Below are 22,669 nucleotides of genomic sequence, written 5' to 3'. Positions count from 1 at the left end.
ACAAACACTTTCCATTCAACTAATACTGTAAGATTGAGTAATTGTAGAAAATGCAGGAATGGTTTTCAATAGTTGTTACCTCAGTTCTATATAACAATCAAACATTTTCCATTCAACTAACTACTAACTAACACTTAAGGATGAGTAATAGTACAAAATTTTAAGTACAAATGGAAAAGTACAATAATTATAGTTGATTTGGCTAATTCTAGGAAATGAAATTTACTGGTTGACAGAAATGAAGAACAAATATAACGAAAGCTGAAAACACATCACCTATAGTCTGAAACAATCAGCGCATACAATTAAGGCCCTAAACCAATTAACTTTCAATTTATTCTCCTAAAAGTTCACTTAAGACAAGACACTGATTTTTTTTTTGGGGGGGGGGGAGGGATGACACCCAAGAGCGCTCAGGTGTTACTCCTGGTTCTATGCTCAGAAATCATTTCTGGCAGGCTTGGGGGATCATATGGGATTTGAATCACCGTCCGTCCTAGATCTGCTGCATGCAAGGCAAACACCCTACCATTGTGCTATCTCTCAAGCCACAGGAAAACCTAAAATTCTCAAATATTGTTTTGATTAATAAATATATTGTGACATTTTAACATAAACCATTCAATTGAGTTCTGTCTTTCACAAGAGTTTGATATAAATCTTGTGGGAGAAGGCATTACATGGCAGACATAGATAACAAAAAAAACATTGCTACAAATAAAATCTTATAAATTTCAAAAGTTTGAGTGTACTATATATGTCTTTAAAGTATGCATTATACATATGTATATAATCTCTGACCTTGATCACTTTATTCAGGAAAATTTCTATGCAGCCTGCAATGCCTTTGATTCAATAATGGTGACAAAAACTGCCTATAGTATTCCCCTTGCTTAAAGAATAAATGTTTTTAGAAACAAGGATGGAGAGAACTTTTCCTTTTTTGTTTTTTGTTTGTTTTGTTGTTGTTTTGGAGCTACAACAACAGGCTTTGTTCAGGGCTTACTCCTATATGTGTTCAGGAATTACTCTGGCAGGCTCAGAAGACTATATGGGATGAAAGGTTAGCTGTGTGCAAGTCAAGTGCCCTACCCACTTTGCAGACCCAGAAAACTCTATGATGAACTCTTGCTATCAAGAAACTCCAGATGACAGTTGTCTCTGTTAAAAGACTTGTATAGGCATATAATAAAATATAGGGAGAGAATTCCAGTTGGTATGACACAAGAAATCATTATACTATTGCTTCTCATTTCCATTTATCTGAGAAGAATCCCTCATTTTTCTTATGATTATATTATAATTTCTTCTGCGTAAATAAAAATAGTATAAAGTCACTGTTCATATAACAACCTTCAGTTAGAGCCAGTGGAAATGCCTACTATCATAAAACTGAAAGACAATCACTTAGAATGCATTTCCTCTCCTGCGTCTCTTAAAGAATAGGGTATCTTTATGCTGAGATTTTTGTGACATTCATAATTGCATTACCTGACAGTGTCCCTTTTACCATGAATTTAAAATTGTTGTGATTTCTCTGTGTGATGAATTTCATAAATAAAGATATAAAGAACCATCTATTACATACATGGCTAACAAAAGTAAGCAGTGCAGGCTTTTTCCCTCAAACATTTTATGAATTTAAAAACTGTTTACATAGAACACACAAAAGAACCCTACTAAAAAGATATATTAAAAAAGAAAAGTTGGGTATATAATTCAGTAGTAGGGCACATGCATGTATGATATCTTGGATTCAATCTGAGAGACAAAAATTTAAATAAAAAAATACCTAGGATTAAGCTTGTTGTTTAGACCCCAAGATAGACCATTGCTGGCAAAATAAATTGATATTTTGAGACCTAAGAATATTACAAATTAATGACTTTTTCAGGAATATTTTTTAATTTGCTAAGTAGAATCATTATAGGGCCATGCGATTACTTTATTAGTAGAAAAATATGGGGTCTTCAGAATGGTCATGAATTCAACAACAAAATAAAGTCTTCAACCATTAAAAATGGAGTTTCTGCCTCATTTATTAGTGTGATTAAAGAATAAATTTATCTTTTAACATTTATTATGTGTAGATTATGTCCACATTGCTGTATATGGTTATTTAAACTAAGACAACCTTATATAAAAATTATTTTATTAGTCCTATTTTATAGATAAGAAAAAGATGAATTATGTTATCTAGCAATGTAATGCTATATTGATCTTTTAGAAAGGAAAATTAATTCATTTAAAAATCCATTTAGTGAGTAAAAATGAATATTTGAGTTTTGTTGATATGAAATAAGTTCAGTTAATCATAAAATATATTACCTCATAAAAATCAAGAAACAAATAACAGAAATAAAATTTAAGATAATATAAATCATAAAAATAAGGGAATGAGATAATTGGGGTCTAAGTTATTTCTTGCAATATTTGAAGCGAGATGAAACAGCCACTTTGCGAATGGCAGATAACATATTTAGCTTAGCTTCTGAGACTAAATGAATGAAGAAAGCTGTTCCAAAGTTCAATTACGATTTTTTTTTTGGTTTTTGGGCCAGTCCTGGTGATGCTCAGGGGTTACTCCTCACTATGTGTCAGAATATGGGGACCATATGGGTTGCCAGGGATAAAATTGAGGTCCCCCCTGGATCAGCACCATGAAAGGCAAACGCCCTATTGCTGTGCAACTGCTTTGACCCCCAAAATTTAATTTTAATACCCAAAAAAAGGGATTCAAAACCTGCTACTTAAATTCAAATTTTTTTACTTATTAGAAATGATTTTAAGTAAGTTACTTCATCTTTCAGTGCCATAATATCATTTTAATTAATAGTAATAATAACTACAACAAGAATATATTTACCAGGGATACTGGAAATATTTAATTAATATGTAAATATTGAATATGAATTTAATATATATTAGTAAAGTATAATGAATATTAACAGTGATATAGTCATAGTAAATTGTTTATAATAATTATGAGCTTTGACATTAAAAAATTCATACAAAATACATGTAGGGGACCAGAGCATTTTGATCCTCCAATATTTGTTCTACCAGGATTCTTGCAAATGAAATGTTTACACTTGAAAAATATAAAGTTTAAAATTATAACACTTTTCTTTGTTGTTTGTTTGTTTTGGGGTCACACAATTATCCAATAATCTATATCAATTTAATGTAATACATTGGGAGTTAATTTAAACAACATATATTATATTTTTAAAATACATTAAATAAATTTCATTAAATTAAACATCTGCCTAATCATAATTAATGTCATGACAGTAGCTCTGAGAGAATAAACAAGCATTTAAATCATAAAATGTACATATACTTTTCTCTAATGAATGTTTTCTTGATATCTTATGCTACTAGGAATTTGCTGTTCTAAAATAAAGAAAAAAATTGTGGAACTTAGAATTTGTACGGACTCTTCTCTGTGTGGCTGAAATAACTACTTGAAAGGTAGTTGTGGGTCCATTTTTTTGTTTTGAGGCACACCCAAGGAGGCTCCAGTTTTGCTGGCTTTGCTCTCAAGAATTATCCCTGTTGGTGTATAAATACCAGGATCAAACCTGATGTGCTGCATGAGATTGCAAGTGCTCTACTATCTGCTCTCCTTTCTCCTATCTGCTCTCCTATCTCCTATCTGCTCTTCTATCTCCAGTTCTGTGTGGGGACATTTTTGATGCTTTCCAAGTCTGTTTTCTAGTACTATGATAAAAGTATATTTCACCCAAACCAAGTTAACATTTCCTTCTAACAAGGGGGAATATAAACCTCTTATGCACCCTGAAGATATTTAAGGCAAAATAGATACTGACTAACAAAGCTCTCTGCTACACGAAATCAAACAAAGAAAGAAAAACTTCATTCAGTCATAACCTTGTGTGTCTTCTAGCTTTAAATATCTTCACTTTAACTCTACCCTTTATGAACCGAGCCATATCAACAAAATATTTGACTACTAACTCCACAGAGGACACAGCAGGAAAATTAGAGAAACTAACACACATGCCTAAGCAGAAAAAAAAATTATTTAATTGTTATAAAATTCAGTTGAATCCTCAAAATAAATGACAAACCTCCAAGAGAAAATTAAAAAACATAGAATATATGTAATAGACAAAGAATGTAGAAGAGTTTTCTGAACAAAGTTTATAAAAATTAGAAAATGTGAAATAAACACAAGAATCAAATATAGGATATAAAAGAAAGAGACATACCAAAGAACAAGGATTTATTCACTAAAGTGACGAGGTTTTAAAATATATAAAAAGAAAGAGCACACTGAATGAAATTTAGTCTAATGTAGAAAAATAGCAAGTTTCCTCAATTTTTTCAGGAGAAAGAATGTCAGAAAATTGAGTATACAATCACAGCATAGAATCAAGTGAAAGATTAAGGAAAAATAAAAAATAAGTTTTTGGAAATATCAGACCTCATTAGAAAAATAAATCAGAATATCTAGAATGCCAGATAACACCAAAAAAAGAGAACAGAGATCAGATCAAAGTACAATGCTATTTTAAAAAAATTGAAAGGATATTATAGGATATAATGTTCTTGCCTTTCATGTGGTTGACACTGTGGTTCATCACAGATGGTCCTCTGAAGATCACTAGGAGTAATCTAGAGCACATAACCAGTAGCAAAGTCTAAACACTTCAAGCTATGCTCCACCACACACACACACACACACACACACACACACACACACACACACACACACACACATCCCAAACACTAAATATTTTAAATAAAAAATATGTTAAACAAATATATTAACTATAACTAATTAGGAACATGTATATATTAACCAAAAGACCTACACCAAGTCAATGGTTACATTTATCCATTCATCCATCCATCCACCTATTAATCCACTCTTCTATCTATCTATCTATCTATCTATCTATCTATCTATCTATCTATCTATCTATCTAATCTATCTTTCTATCCATCTATAGCTACTAGCGAAAAAATGTAACACAAAAATAGAACAGGTTTCTCCAGGAGTAGTCCTATAAATAAGAAAAGTGGAATGAAATATTCATATAAATAAAAGATTAAAAATTCCAGTAAAGAATACTTAATCCTGGGGTCTGAGCAGTGTCACAAGTGGTAAGGCATTTTCCTTGCATGTGCTATCCTAGAATGGACCCCGGTTCAATCCCCCAGGGTCCCAGATGGTCCCCAAGCCAGGAGTGATTTCTGAGTGCATAGCCAGGAGTAACCCCTGAGCATCACCAGGTTTGGCCCAAAGAGCAAAAAAAAAGAAAGAAAAAAAAGAATACTTAATCCTGAAACATTATCATACAAACTGAATGAAAAATTAGGACTTCCTTAGGTAAACAAAAATTAATAGAATTAACCTCCAACAGATCTGTACCACAATCGTGTGGAAAGTTGGGGCTCAAAAGAAAATACAGTGGATAGGATTGCTATGCATTCAGCCAACCTGTGTTTAATCACTAGCATTCCCTATTATTACCCAAATTCATTAGTTGTGATTGTAGATTTAAGTGTAAGAATGAGACCTTAACATCACTGGGTATAGTCCCAACAACAATAAAGAAAAGGCTTGAAAAAAGTTTGAAACAGAGCATCACAGACTATTAAGCAAGGAGATAAACAAAAAGACAGTAAAAGAAGCAAAAATAACAGCAATGAAAGAGCATCAATTAATAAAATGAAAGATTATAACCAGCATTGAAAGAAGAAAAGCTAATACCAGAGTACTAAAGACTTTTTAAAACATATTAACTCTAAAGCAATTCCATGACAGCTACAAAATAAAAGCATAGTGTGCAGACATTTAGAAGTAAAAATAAAGAAAAGAAAGAAAGGAAAATCATTGATAAGACAAAGCAAAGAAACAAATAAAAAAGAAAAATAACCAGAAATCAAAAATAAAGTCACTAACCCTAATGACGCAAATATGAAAAAAAACATTATGAATGTTCTATCTTAACTCTACTAATCAAATGACACAGAGTTGCACAATGACTAATAAGCAGGATTCACCTACACTTACGCATATATGAGTCTCACCTCAGATATATACAGACTTCAGACAAATGTACCATTGGAACAAAGTGTTCCAAGTCAATGATGCAGAGAAAAAGTGAGGAACAGCTATTCCCTTAGCTAATAAAACACACTTAAAACCAACAAATGTAGGAATAGAATAAAATGAAAATTACATATTTGTAAGGGGTCAATCCATCTAGAAGTTATAAGGATTATATATGCACCCAGCATGGGGCACCAAATATGTAAAACAATGATTAAAAGAATTCAAATAATTTATTGATAGCAATACAATAATATGGGGTCTCAAAAATACCATTTTCAGTATTAGACATATAAAAAAGAATGAACAAGGAAATAATAGCATAAATGAAGTACTTGGAAAGACAAATAATAGGACAAATTTAAAGACAAATAAAGGCAAACAATAGGAACATTCTAAAAAATGAATATATAATTTTCTCAAATTGATATGAAACACATTCAAGGAGAGGTTATATATTAATATCACCAAGAAACTTAATATGTGAAAATTAAAATAATATCAAGCATCTTTTCTGATAGCAGTGATATAAGGGTAGAAATAAGCAAAAGAAAGCAGTGAAAACTGCAAATTAGTCTAAACAAAAGGGTTTCGCAATGTATCTTAAAATAAAATTATACTCCCTTCATATGATCTACTGTTCTGATAATGCAGTATAAGTCACTTTTTTAAAAAGCAGACATAAACATTACTCCAAAAATTCTTTTTCTATATACATTTTGGCTTAAGATAAAAGAGGAATGCCAACAGTTACCAGCCAACATTGCTTATTATTGTTGGAATGCATCTGGGCAAGGACGACTGTGAATGAACCAACACCTTATTTTAGAATTCAAAGAATTCAATATCCTAGTTGCATGTATTCTTGCTATTTAAAATGTGCTTTCAGAGAGTCTGGAAAATGAAATTCCCCAAAGCATATACATTTACATCAATCCATATGGTCTTTTCACCTTAAAACTAAATTAGTCAGGCAGTCGCCATGTTCGAACTGGGCCATCTCCATAGACTCACTCTTTTCTCAAACTAGATGTAAACTGAGCCATGAACGATTATGACTACACTGGCCCATGCAGCAGGAAGCTTGCTATCTCAGGAAGAGAGGGTGGACCAACCTCCTGCCCTTCCAAAGCCATGCTTGCTGCCTCCATCACCCAGAATCACTTACTTCTGATCTCCCTGCCTCTGTGACCTTCTAAGATTTCTTTCAGGGACACTGATCTAACCATACAGGTATACAGGTTTTGGTGCTGATATCATCACCATGGCTTTTTGAAGCAAGTGTGAACACCCTTCCGCCATATCTTCAGTCTGCCTGACAGCTGAGTGCATGCATCTTAAAGTAATAGCATCAGTAATGGTACTTTCAATTTCTTAAAAACTTTCATTTGTTTGATGCTGATATCCTTAAAGGATCACCCCAATTTAACAGAATGGACAGCTAACAACAAGAAGTTAAATCTCTTGCCATTGTATTAAAGACTTCACTGGAGATACAGTAATTTTCACAATTGCACTTGCTACTGTACCTTTTCTTTTTTCTTTATTTCTTTCCTCCCTTTTTCCTTCTCTTTCATTTTATTTTATAATTTCCATTTTATTTGTACTAAATTTACTTTCAATTATCTGGACAATGAATTATCAAATGTATTATGATCAACTATGTCAATATGTGATACATTTGCTTTAAAAACATTTTTTAAATCTATAAAACTAAATTAGTCATTGTACCCATAGAATATAAAATTTACACTCTTGTAATCCAATATTATCTCATTAAAATAATTTAAATAAAAACTTAATAATTTCATGGTAAACAGAAAACTACAAAAATAGTTACACAATATGAAGCTCACCACAAAGAGTAGTGAGTACAGTTAGGGAAATAAATACACTAACAACTAATATGACAATCTTAATGAATGAGAGAGTTAAAATGCCTGTCTCAAATAAAGGTAGAGTTAAGAAGGAGGCTGAGTGGGCACTGGTGGTGGAAAGTGGTGAAGGGAAGTGTTTTGTTTATGACTGAAACCCACTACAATCATGTTTGTAATCATGGTGCTCAAATATCTTATATTTTAAAAAATAATTTCTAAATAAAGAGGCTTCTACTGAAGAAACTCATAACTCTAAATCTGTTAAATATATGTTTACTATCAAATATCCTTCTGTTAAACCAAGAGAACATAATGCTAGGCATGTTATGGCACATTAAGTCACCAGACAACACAAGACCACAAAAGTACATTACACAGAAATATGCATACAGAAATAGTTTTCTTCTACTATAATGAATAATTTTAATCACCATACTTTTTTAATTGAAATACTACTATGAATTACAAAGTTACAAAGTTAAACATGATTGAGTTTCAGGCATATAATGGTTCAACACTAATCTCTTCACCAGTCTCACCATACATTTAAAGTAATCTACTTGGATCCAAATATTTCTCAAGCTACTTGGGGTATATTCTTTATAAATAATTAGAATAGTTTCATTTATTCTTTTGTGAATCTCATAGTTCTCATACAATTTTTCTTTGGTCATTATATGGACATCTTTGATTTCATCTGAAACTATTATTGTCACTATATTTTTAAGCATAATAACTGTTAAAAATTCTGTAATTGCAAGGCATAGGAAATTCTGACCTCACTATCTCTGAGAATATAAGAGTATAACTTAAGAAAGATTCTATAACTTCAACATTTTGTTAGATGAGGAAATATATACATATGGTCTCCTAAATACCTCCAGCAGTGACCCACGAGCAAAAACACAGGAGTATGGACTGACCTTGCCAGTGTGGCATCCCAAAAGTAAAATAACATTACAGCACTTGGTGAGAAATACTGTCTCCACATATGCTTTAAGATTTTTTTCATCAAAATATGCTAAAATTATAAGTATGTGATCCATTCTTGCATTCACTTACAATTTTCACTATTTTCTACATAATTTTTATTCATTTTATTTATTTTTGGGGCCACAACTGGTGACACTCAGAGGTCACTTCTGGCTATGCACTCAGACATTGCTCCTAGGTTAGGGGACCATATGGGACACAGGGGGATTGAACTGAAGTCCGTCCTGGGTCAGCCATGTGCAAGGCAAATGCCCTACCACTGTGCTATCACTCCGGCCCTAATATAATTTTTATTCATTACTCTAGGCACTCACATCTTCCATTTCTTAACATGTCATTTTAATTATTAACTCATATGTTTAACTTACCCTGAAACATGCAGTATCAGCAGCATGTAGAAGACAAAGAAGAGATTATGAGTATACCAGAAGATGTTATAGTTAGAAACTCTGAAAAAAAAACACCAAATAACTTAATTTTCTTTATATATTGTTTTATATATTTTTTATTTAAGCACCATGGTTACAAACATATTTGTAACTGAATATTTCTTTTTCTGTTTGTTTGTTTTTGGCTTTATTTTTTGTTTGTTTTGGGTCACACCCAGCAGCACTCAGGGGTTACTCCTGGCTCTATGCTCAGATGGCTCCTGGCAGGCTCGGGGGACCATATGGGACACCGGGATTTGAGCCACCGTCCTTCTGCATGCAAGGTAAATTATATTTACAATTGTCTCTACTTCATCTTAATTATTCATGTTATACTGAATTAACATAGATATTACAATATCTAAGCTTTTGATTATTCAAGAACTACTCTCCACATAAAAAATCAAATAATCTGAAAAAGATTCTGATCACAAACATCAAAATAATGACTGATACTTACCTCATGGCATATGTAGAAGCTGTAACCATTAAGAAGAGCACTAATACCATACAGACTCCTGTCAGACCAGGAACTATAAAAATAGACACAAGTATATTTTAACTTAAACCGCACTGAAAAAAATGTACAAAATGTATTACCTTAGAATCTTACCATTGGGCTTTGACTCTGTAGGAAAAGCATTAAAATTTTGTGTATTTCCATGCATATTTTCCATCTCATACAAATAATTTCATGAACTTAAGGCAAAGCCTGGAAGTAACAAGAATACTGATGGAAGGTCTTAGGCATGATAGTGGTGGAAAAAAGCAATACTTTTTTGTTTTGGTTTCAGTATTTTTGGGGGCCATTCCTAGTGATGCTCAGGAATTACACTTGTCTCTAAACTTCATTTCCAGTAACAATGGGGATTATAAAATGAATAACAATGCTTTCATACTGTGAAATATTAATTCTACATTAAAAAATGAAGTAATATAAATATTATATATATGTAATCCTGGAAATACTTAAGGGATGTTATGAGTTACCAGGGATCAAACCTGGGTTGGGTGTGTGCGAGACCTACCCATTCCAATCTCCAAATCATAAGTGTTAACACTATTATAAACATGTTACCTATACTCTAATAATTAATTTCAATTTAAAAATACAAATGAGAGTGTAATATATATTCAAAGTAAATATATTTTTATTTATAAGTTATTTACAAGGAATGGTGAATATGAACATATTTTTATGGTTACATAGTATATAAAATGTCAATAACGCTACAACATAGAGTAAATATTCAACACTTTATCCATCTATTTTCTTCACGAAACTTGTAAAATTGCCAATAATTTCAAGAGACTTAAACTTTATTAAATAGAATAACCTTAAATACAGAATATAGATAACTTAAGCTTTCTAAAAAATATAACTTTCAAGTATAGAACAAAAATAGTGATTTACAGGATAAAACAGTCTATTTTTAAAAACACTTGCAGATGAATATGGAAAGAATTGTGCTAAATGAAATGAATCAGAGGAAAAAGAATAGACATATAATAATCTCATTTGCCGGATATATATAAAAGAAGATAGTATGATAATAATATCCAGAAACAATAAAGATGAGAGCTAAGAGGATCAGTCCTTGGTAGGAAGCTTGCCACAAAGAATAGAGCAGTGCACTTAGTGTATAAAAGAGGCCATCATGACAATGATCGTTGAACTGATAACTTTGGACAAGAATTGGATGCTGAACAGAGATAAAGTGATATGCAGGGTAATTTTCATTAATTGTGCCAACCACAGTGTCTAAAAGAAAAAAAAAAAGGCGGGGGGAGTAAACTGCCTGCCCCCAGAGACAGGCAGACAAGAAGAGTATGTGGAAACTGGAGGCAGTGGTGGTAGTAAATGTTCATGGATGATGGGTGGTGTATATATATATATAGTAAGACTGACATTCATAAACAACTTTGTAACCATGAACTTTGTAATTCATGAAATTTTTATCCATTCTGTTTAAATCAGTGATCTCAAACTCTACCTGGGGGCCGCAGGAGGCAAAGTCGGGGTGAGGCAGGGCCGCATAAGGGATTTCGTTTACCGAATATTCGCAATAAAAAAATCGCATTAGTAAGAAAAAAATCGCCAAAAAATCACATTAAACATTTGCATACCCCAAACGGAACTGCTCGGGGTATGCGAATGTTTAATGCGATTTTTTTTTATTAATGCGGTTTTTATTGCAATTATTCGGTAAGCGAATAATCGCGAATACTGCGATATTTCACAAAATGTTGTACTGAGGGGCGCAAACGGCCCGCAGGCCGCGAGTTTGAGACCCCTGGTTTAAATAAAAGGAAAACTGCAACAAACTAGACACAGAGGGGACCACTTATACTAGCAGCCCTGGGGGCAAAGGATGCATGCTGGGAACAGGGGTGGAGGGAAAACAACATTGGTGGTGGGAATGCCCCTGATTCAATGTCACTATGTTCCTAAAATATTACTGTGAAAGATTTGCAATCCACTGTGATCAAAATAAAAATTATTTTAAAAATAAGGAAAACTGCAAAAATAATACACTTGCAGAAATGTTTTCTTTTAATATAGAAAATAATCTTGAAATCAGTCTTTCTAATGGCATTATACATTAATTTAATGAATAAAATATGCAAACATTTGTTTTCTAAATTAATGACATCCTATATTAATGCTTAAAATGAACAGCTTATATATTATTTCAAACTGGAAGATATGTTAAATAAAGTAATCCAAACTAAGAAGGATAAATACAGGATTTACAGGATGATATCACGTATACATAGTATTAGAATAAGTGCATGAAGGAATGGAGTGGTTTAAATGTAGGCTATCTAGAATACTCTTGGGTTCAGAGTATTTTGAGAAGGAAAGAAATTAAGTGGAGAAGAAATTAAGAAGTGAAATAATTGGGGGGTGCAGAGGGAATTAGTGTTATTAAGAAAGAACAAAACTAAATATCCAAGTCACAGAGTCAACTACTCTGAAATCATGAGACCTAAATGGTACCTAGTATGATGGTAGATTGGGATAGGATAGACTCTGGGAATATTAGTGGAGAGACATTGACACTGGTTGTGGGATTGATGCTGAAACATTTTATGTCTAAAACTTTACTATGAATAACTATAAAATGTAATGCTATAAATTAAAAGGTAAAGTAACAAGTTATTTTTTACTTCTTAAAATAAAAAAATACCTATAGTTTTATGTGTATATGTATACCCTTAAACATAGTAGGGAATTCTGACAGATGAAGCATTCCATCATAAATCAAAGAACAATAAGGAAGTATCTTTATAAGTAGACATTCCCCACTTTTCTTCTTGCAAAAAAAAACATCTATGAAGTAGAACATTATGGACTGTAAAACTAGACACTCTGGACACAATATAATATCTATACTGAAGAATTATATTCTTTGCAAACGTCAAAAATGTTATTCATGATAGAACCAACTTTGTACTTACAAAGGACCACAAGAGATGTAATTAGAAATAGTCTTTATATGATTTTTATTTAGTACCCTCACCTTTCACTTTCCATAATACATAGATTCCAAAGACAAACAAAACTCAAATGCCTTTTCTGAAATGCCTGGTCCAAATTATATGTCCTTCATTGATGTCAAGGGCTACTTTTTTTCTGTCTTCTTTCCCATTGCCAGAGATAAATACAAGTTGAAAGGAGCCAGATATATAACTCAAGAGTAGTAGCATATACTTTGCAAATAGGAGGCCCAAGTTCCATCTGGCACCACCTGGTACCCAGAAAATGCTAGAAGCACTGAGTTAGAAGTAGCCTTGAGTACTGGAAGTGAGATATCCCCTTCCCAAACAAAAAAGTATTAAATAAAAATAACAATCTCCTAACAATAGTTCACACTAAAAAGCTAACAATATAGATTAATTATTCTTTAAAATAATAGCAGTGTCAGAAATATAACTCAGCAGTAGAGGATCACATACATGCAAGGGTGAGGCACTGGATTTGATCCCTGGCATCACAAAGCAAAACAGGCAACATGCAGCAAAACAATAGCACAGCAGGCTAAGTGAGTGCCTTGCATGCAGCTGACATGGATTCAATCACAGCACTGCATATGGTTCCTGAACACCACCAGAAGTGATCCTTGAACAGAGCCAGGAGAAAATACTAAGCACCTCTGGCTCAAAACAAAAAACAACAAAAAGAAACCACACCACATTTCACTCAACCCTCTTTACTTCCTCCCTATAGAGCCATTTCTATAGGCCCATTCTCAAAAAAGAATTGCTTGCCTACAGAATGTCCCACTCTGGGGCCCGTGAGGTGGTGCTAGAGGTAAGGTAAGCCTTGCAAGCGCTAGCCAAGGAAGGACCACGGTTCGATCCCCCAGAGTCCCATATGGTCCCCCCAAGCCAAGGGCAATTTCTGAGCACTTAGCCAGAAGTAACTCCTGAGCATCAAACGGGTGTGGCCGAAAAGAAAAAAAAAAACCGAATATCCCACTCTATCCAAGTATTACCCCAAAAAAGTACAAATATGTTGCCACACAAAGGATTGTTTTAAAATATTCATGACAGATTTATTTTAAGCTGTTATAGCACAAAAACAGTAAAAACTTCATAAATAGATCAACAGTCAAATAACGATAGTATTGTTGTTCTTGGATAATTAATTACAAGTAAATAAAACCAAGAGCTGTTGATATATACATATATATATAAAATTACATAAATAAAATCTCCAATTACTAGTTTGAGTAAGAGTCTGATATTTCTCTAAAAAGGCAATATCTATTATAAAATATTTTAGAAAAGTTAAACCATTTTTAGTGAAAGAAATTAAATTAAAAAATAGGAATAGAAAGCAGGACATCTTATAATAGAGGAAAATGGGGAAAATAAGAGATATGTTTGTCATACTGAGTTCAGTCATAATACCATATAGTATACATATATCAAAATTATAAAATATACTTTTGAAAAGTATAAGATGCTGTACTTCAACTATACCTCAATTAATCTGAAGAAAAAGGAAACAACTCATATTCAAACTTCAAAAAAATTTTAAACTTACTTTACCAAAATAAAAATAGATAGCTTCCCATAAAACTTTAGAATGTAAAATTTATGGTTGACATTTCTGTAAAGAATTTCATCAGAAAGACAACTTAAAAAATTAGTATATTTAGTAAATATCTATAAATTATAAAGCATATTATTTAACTACTAATTTATGTAAACATTAACTTATATTACTCATGCATGTTTTAACCCCTTATTGAAGAGCATGGATTATTAGTGTCTTAAAGACTCTGTGAAGTACTAAAGTTAAGCAGTCAGATTTTAGTTTTCAGCATTTGGAGCAGAAATGGAAAACATATAAGAATCAGTTTGGTGGTAAAGAATAGCTGACTTCAATTGAAAATTAAGTAAAATCGGGCCAGAGAGATAGCATGGAGGTAAGGAGTTTCCCTCTCCTGCAGAAGGTTGGTGGTTCAAATCCTGGCATCCATATGGTCCTCTGAGCCTACTGGAAGCGATCTCTGAGCATAGAGCCAGGAGTAACCCCTGAGCACTGCCAGTGTGACCCAAAAACCAAAAAAAGAAAATTAAGTAAAATCCTCAGACAACTGACTGATGTCACATGTATGTTATATACATATGTGACTAATTCTAAGTTTAAATTTACTTATATAAATACTGATTTTATTATTTGAAATATTATTTAGTAAGTATAAATAACTATAATTACATCTATAACTATAGTTAGTTACATCTCTTTAATTATGCACTTATTAGGGCCAGAGTGATAGGACAGCAGGCAAAGTGCTTGTTTTGCATAAGGCCTATACAGATGCATTCAATTCTTGACACATTTTGTCCTTTGAGCACAGCTAGGATTGGCCCCTAAGCATGGAGCTAGTAATAAACCCTAAGCACAGCTAGTTGTGGCCCCAAAACCAAACCAAACCAAAATAAATAAATATACATGTATTATAGTTGTCATTTTGTATTAGTGTCACTAGTTTTATTTTATATAAAAATATGTTAATGTTTTAATACCAGGTACAATAAAAATGTTTTTAAAATACAGACCATTTTAGGTAACATTAAACAAACTAAAATCAACTAATAAAATATTCTTGGTCACTAAATTTTTTAAAATCATGCATATATTCTTTCATCAAGCTGAATTTTTCTAGATTTCTTACGACAAAGATTGCTATGAAATAGCAATGGAGGATTCATTGTTTGTTTACTTAGGGGCTACACCTTACAGAGCTGAGATTATGCAAAGCTCTGTACTCAGGGATCACTCCTGATTGTGCTAAGGCAAATTACACATGGTGCCTGAGATGGAACTTGAAAGAGCAGTGTACAAGGTAAGTACCCCACCCCGTACTATAAATCTAGACTATTAAACAGTTGTAGTCAACGACATATTAATAACATAAAACTGAATTATTTCCTTGTATAAAAAGTCTCACTCATCATATTACTGTTCAAAGAGGCTGATTTGTTCTCACATTTGTCATTATTCATCAGGGTCAATCGTATGTTCTAGTTGTTCTATGACTATACTTAGATGGTCATGTTCCAGGTTAACCATGTGGGAAACAGACAGCTTCTGTTGACCAAAATATTTCTTTCATGGAACTATTAAAATATAGGTTACCAAAATGATGCTGACAGCTATTTCCAGGTCTTTTAAAATATTTGTATCAAGGCCCTCCCTACCATCTCCCCCCAAGGAGGACTGTTACTTGAAACCGGACTTAGCTCCAAAAGTAGAGCCAATACAAGAACTCTTCCCAAGACCTCCCTGCCGCAAATCTTTCACCAACCTGAAGGAGGTCAGGGGGTGTGATGGAAAGGTGCCTGGAAACCCACACACTACAAGAAAAACCCAAAAGACAATGGGAAAACCTATACTCCCAACATAAACATAAGACCTGTATTACACCTCCACTTTACCTGCCTTTCCCCAAATGTAAGGTAGTCTTTTGCACCTCTTTGGTCCTTTAAATACTCCGTTAATTCATTTTTTAACTTTCTTGTCCACATATACATATGTGAGCACAGACATTTTTAATCCTATTTTTTTCTAATCTTTTTTGGGTATGTGACCTGTTTTTGTTTTCCTCTCTGTCCACCCCCAAAGGCACCAGCAATATAACGTAGCACCATTTCTCTCTGCAAAGGCACACTAAAAAAAGGGGAAAGCTTTCACATAAAAAAAGAGCTTTTATCTACCAGAGATAGAAACTCAGAGTTGTTTACAATACAGGGATAACTCCTACCTTGAAAATATGTCATGAGGAATCAACTTAGACCTCAGGAGATTAGATCCCATCCATCCAACCTTGAACCCTGGATCCCAGTCACAGAAATGGCACAGTCCTTCACAACAGCTGCAGGTAACAAACCCCATCCGGAACAACCTTATTACTGCTGGAACACCAACAAGTGCCAGTTCTAATACGATATCCTGACACCGAGGAAAAGGGGAACAACTTGATTTAAGAGCAGGTTATCCTGCCCTACCAGCCACCGATAAAAAAAAATTCAGAAGATTTGTCACCCACTGGTAGGTCCAGAAGCCAAAAACGCAATTTACAGAGGACTGGCTGCTAGAACCATGACCAGACTGTATATATCTTGGGTCCAATAAAAAAGCCCTAGCCTAGGGTTTGAGCTACGACCTGCACAACAACCATGATCCCCAGTTCCAAAGGTCTGGCAGAGACAACTGTAACGGAATGGGGCTTCTGGAAACGCAAGGAAAGGCGTTATCCTAGGTGCCATCCCAGAGTTAGTGCCAAGACCAAGACCACCAACCACAGAAGATTGACTGGAGTGACACGGAGGGAACAGAACCACAAAGACTGACTTCATCATAAGTCCCACCCCTGTAACTGTGCAGATACTGAGATCTCTAGATACAGAGGTCTCACTACAACACCCAGGATGGAGCAGAAGCCTCCCAAACTCCACAAATGCACCACTGGGAGAATAAAGGATCATGAACAGAGTCTATAGTTGTTCCCATGACAATATACTCCAAGGGCGGAGAAATCCCATATCTCTTAGGCCATGTGAATCCCTTTTTGAATGACCCCAATATTTACTGTGCCTGGGCAGGAGGGAAAAAAAAAAACAAAAAACACATTGTTTATTTTTCATATATTACTTTTTATCTTCATGTATTACTATTATTATTTTTATTTACCTATCTATTTTTGGTCGATTTCTTTGTTTTAGTGTGGTTATTGAAGTTATTGCCCCCCACTTACCTTTTTTTCTCCTTTTTTTTTCTCTTTTTTTTTCTTCTTTTCAGATTTCTGGGTGGCACCCGGCAGTGCTCAGGGATTATGCCTGGCTCCGGGCTCAGAGATTGCCCCTGGCGGGCACGAGGGACCATGTGGGGCCCGGAGATTCGAGCCGATGACCTCCTGCATGAAAGGCAGATGCCTTGCCTCCATGTGATCTCTCAGGCCCCTTCTTTTTCCCCTTCATGGGCTCTGCCATGATGCCTTTCTCAAGACCACGACATTTTTTGTTTGTTTGTTTGTTTGTTTTGTTCTGTTTTTGGGGTGCTTAGCGTTATTGTTGGAACTCTTAATAGATATTTGACACTTCATTTCGTAGGGGTGGACTGTTTCACCTTCTTTTTCTCCTTCGTCTCTCAAACCGATGGCGAGAGCCTCTAAAAGAATTCTGCTTATTCTCGGCGTATTAGACTTTTACCCCAGTTTATTATTTTTCTCCTCTTCAAACAAAACCACATAACTTGAACTAGCTAGTCCTGCCCCCCAATTAGAGGGGGAAATAAAGGAGGCATCAGGACCAAGCAGGTGTAAGACTACGAAGTAATAGGTTAGGTACAGAGGGGACCACATATTCTAGCAGCCCTGGGGGTGAAGGAAGAGGATATGGAAGGTAGGACAAAAACGGAGGAGTAAGGAAGACAAACCGGTGATGGGAATCCCCCCTGATTTTATGTAAATATGTACCTAAAATATTATTGTCAACAATATGTAAGCCACTATGATCAAAATAAAAATTATGTTAAAAATATTTGTATCAATAAAAACTCTGACAAATATTTTTTAAGACAACTGGCATTCTGCACTTCTACAGCAATTCACTTTCAAGTGGCAAAGGAAGTATACCTGAATTAATTATTTTATAGCATACCTTTACCATGAGTCATTAGTAAGGGGAGGTGAGGGGACACTAGCTCTTTGTATACAAAATGGAATAAATTTGTTAATGGTGTGGCATGTCAGTTAAAACTAAAGGGCAGAAAGAAGTTGACAAGTTGGGAAAAAAGTCGAGGAAGCTGAGAGGATGTAAGAAAGATAGGCTCTGGTGAGATGTTCGGTCAAGTATAATGAAATCATCAGTAAATGACATGGGAAGACTAATAAAATACAATGTCTGGTACCATCCCAGAGACTATCAAACATAGCTAATAAATTTGAATTTTTAACTGTTGTTTATATGTAATGCCGCATCATTTTGAGAAAGTACATAGGATAATTTAAATTCACTCTAAAAGAGATTTTCTGCAAATATAGAAATATTATAGTAAATTTATAAATACAATATCTTTATCAGAAAAGAAATCTTTCTGTCTTTTCAAACATAAGTATTTTAAGCATTGCAAATGTTCCATGGCTTCAATTATACTTTGTGTTGTAGAACATAGCACTAAAGTTCTTAAGTTAAATCATATAAACAAAAAAAGAAAAGCACAATGATTCTTATGTAAGGTTTTGTTTTTCTGCTTTTCTCTCTTGTATAGTCTCTAATTCTTAAGGTTTATATAAACGCATGAATGCCTTGAGCATAAGAAAAGCTAAATTGTGTTCCTGAAGAGAAAATTGTGAATTGCTTTATAAACAGGAAGGAAAAACACCCTAGCTGTTGTTTTGTTCCATCATAAAATTGATTCAAAAGAAAAAGGTTGCATTTCACAGAGCTCATAAGTAATTTTAATCTCTAAAATTAGTTTCTAGTCTTTAGAGAGACCATCTTAATTAACTAATCACGTTTGTCTCTGAAGTATATGCTATTATTACCCAAAATACACTTTTCTCTTTTTATTATAACAAATACAAGGTTATAAAAAGAGAAGTTTATTAAAAAAATACTAATAGCACTGATCAAATTTAAATATTTAAATGTATTTTAATAGTTAATAGTCAAGATATTTTATAGATAATATACTTATAAAGAAAAATTAGCTAAAATGAAAACAGAAATTTCAAGAGAACAGATTTTTAATGACTTACTCTTATTTTTATAGTTTGTTGTTGTTTGGGCCACACCCAGCAGTGCTAAGATTTACTCTTACCTCTATGCTCAAAAAACAATCTTACTTAGCAGGACTCAATTAATAGTCACAAGGAATGAGGTACCAAAGATCAAATGCAGGTAGGCATTTGGAAGGCAAATATCCCTATCCACTGTGCTCTCTAACCCCCTTTATAGGCTTTTTGAAACAAAATATTTGACTAAATAACCAAATATATTAAATATATTAATTGTATTGGCATGCAGAGAGCTTGGTGTTTCTTTTCAGCAAGTTGAGGACAGGAACCTTTCTCATTAACTTCTCTTCCTTTTCTAGCCACTCACTCTCTGTGCTAAAATCAGAGCAAGCGCTCAGGCTATGTGGTACTATGTTTTCATCAGAAGACTTCAGAAAATCTAAATATATTTGTACTGCTATTCATTTTATTTCTCATTCATTTAAATCCCATATGTTTAGCTTGTACTTAATTTTAAATTCATGCTCATATTTTAAATATTTTATTACATGTAAAATTTTCAAATATAGTATTTTAATACATTATATCTATTAAGTTTGATGGTGTTTATTTTCTAATATCTTTCTAATTTCAGAAAAAATTCAAATTCTGAGTCTTTGAAAATCTAATAACTTACCAGTTGTGAAGAGAAATTTTCTAGGATCCTGAAAAAAAGGAAAAAAATTATTTTAGCTTAAAATAAACATACATGACATAAAATTCTACAGAGTACTGAATAAGTCTGAAGGGTCTGACTTTCATCTTAATAACAACTTATACACTTTACAAGTTGGTATTAGTAGTATGGGTAACCTTTGATCATTTTGAGACTCAATATATTTGTATTTAGTAACATGAATATAATATATATTCTGTTTTCACAACAGCCAAACTATACATACAAGCTCTCAAAAAAATGAGCACCAAATTTTTTTTTTAAAAATGTAGGTGAGGGGCCATAGAGAGATAGCACAGCAGTAGGATGTTTGCCTTGCACACAGTCAATCCAGGATGGATCCCAGTTCTATTTCCGGCATCCCATATGGTCCCCTGAGCCTGCCAGTACAGAGCCAGAAATAATGCCTGAGTGCCACCGAGTGTGGCCCAAAATCAAACAAACCAAAAAAAAAAAAAAATGTAGGTGAATAGTGAGTAGACTGTTGCCTTCCATATGGCTGACCAGGGTTTAATTTCTGGCATTCCATATGGTCTCCCTAGCCCACCAGAAATAATTTATGAACTCAGAGGCAGGAGTAAGCACTGTAAATAGCTAGATGTGACCCCAACAAAACAAAGAAACAAAATGTAGGTGGGGCTATACATTGTAAATTTGGTACTAAGAATGCTGACAACATAAAGTTTCAAGTAGTATTGAAATTAGCTATGGCACATAAAAATGATATATTTCTATATTCAAAAGTAAAGTTAGAAAAAAAAGCTAGTTAGTAACAAACAATTATGCAAAAATGATAAAGTTCATTTTGCAATAAAAATTATTGAAATATTTTCTTTGAATATCTCATCATATAATGGGCTGTACTCATCTTTCCTTCTGCTAAAAATCTTACATCAATTTATAGTAAATTTTTATTTCTAGTCTTAGTGATGCTTAACAAAAATTTTTATTTATTTTCTTTTTCTACCATTAAATTTGTGGTAAGAATGGTTAAAGAAATTGTAATACATATACACAATGGATTATTATGCAGCCATCAGGAGAGGTGAAGTCATGAAATTCTCTTATACATGGATGTACATGGAATCTATTATGCTGAGTAAAATAAATCAGAGGGAGAGAGATAAACACAAAATAGTCTCACTCATCTATGGGTTTTAAGAAAAATAAAAGACATATTTGCAATAATCCTCAGAGACAAAGAGAGGAGGGCTGGAAGGTCCAGCTCAAGACATGAAGCTCATCACAAAAAGTGGTAAGTGCAGTTAGAGAAATAACTACACTGAGAACTACCATAACATGTGAATGAATAAGGGAAGTGGAAAGCCTGTCTAGATTACAGGTGGAGTTGGGGTGGGGAGGAGGGAGATTTGGGACATTGGTGGTTGGAATGTTGCGTCGGTGAAGGGATGTTCTTTACATGACTGAAACCCAACTATAACCATATTTGTAATCAAGGTGTTTAAATAAAGATATTAATATAGAAAAAAAGAGTAGGCCTAAATTCAAAGTAGGAAGCCACATAAATTATGTAATGTCAGGAACTTTGAATAAAAACCACTTGTCTATAAATAAGCTTTGTATCTTGTATAAATCAAATTATTTCTACCACTTGAATTGGATATGGATCACTATAGAAACAAGACTATGAGACTGAACAAAAGTGGTAATGATAAATATTAATACCAAATAATAGTTTAGGAACATGAATCATAAAATAACTATAGAAAGTCAAATATGTAACAGGTAACAGTTAATAGTCACAAGGAATAAAAAGTGATTGATAGAGTAAGAGTTGATTTCATGGATAATATTAGATTGAGTGAGCCAGACTATGAAGAAAATCACATAGTCACTAGTCAGAAGGTAGTTCACTGGAGGTCTGAAAAGGCAAAGTGAAAGCACAAAGCAAGAACAAAAGACAAAGGACACAAAACCATCTTTTCCAAAAACAATTCAAAGAATGTGTTTGCTTAGTATTCAATTTTTATATAAATTATTTTTCAATATAGCGAATTTCCAAGTACATATTACGTACACAAAATTAAAAAACATAAGATAGAGTAAAAGAAGAAATAAAATAGAGTGAGATCAAATAAAACAATGAGTTATTTTTTTATTCATCAATCAAAAAAGAGTTGGATATAAAAAGAGGCATCCACAGAGAATTAATAGAACTGTATAAACTGGTAAAAATTATTCAGGAAGATAACTTGATCAAGTCAATCAGTTTGACTTTATCAAAAATAACTTCATAAAAATATAAAAATAGGCATATCTTTGAAAGAAGATTTATATTACTATAAGTATGTGTA

General features: G+C 33.3%; 1 protein-coding gene across 2 annotated transcripts in view; it reads right to left on the bottom strand.

Moving 5' to 3' along the window:
- Positions 1-22,669, bottom strand: part of NOX4 (NADPH oxidase 4) — a 161,746-nt gene that overhangs the window by 105,947 nt on the left and 33,130 nt on the right. For both annotated transcript variants that reach the window (XM_049781331.1, XM_049781332.1), the window contains exons 6-8: positions 20,316-20,343; positions 9,844-9,916; positions 9,324-9,404 (exon numbers count right to left, since the gene is read on the bottom strand). In XM_049781331.1, coding sequence (XP_049637288.1) covers positions 9,324-9,404; positions 9,844-9,916; positions 20,316-20,343 — 182 coding nt within the window. The remainder of the gene's footprint in view (positions 1-9,323; positions 9,405-9,843; positions 9,917-20,315; positions 20,344-22,669) is intronic.

This window comes from Suncus etruscus, chromosome 9 (assembly GCF_024139225.1).
Source record: "Suncus etruscus isolate mSunEtr1 chromosome 9, mSunEtr1.pri.cur, whole genome shotgun sequence".
NCBI lineage: Eukaryota > Metazoa > Chordata > Mammalia > Eulipotyphla > Soricidae > Suncus > Suncus etruscus.
This window is presented reverse-complemented; position numbering and strand designations above follow the sequence as displayed.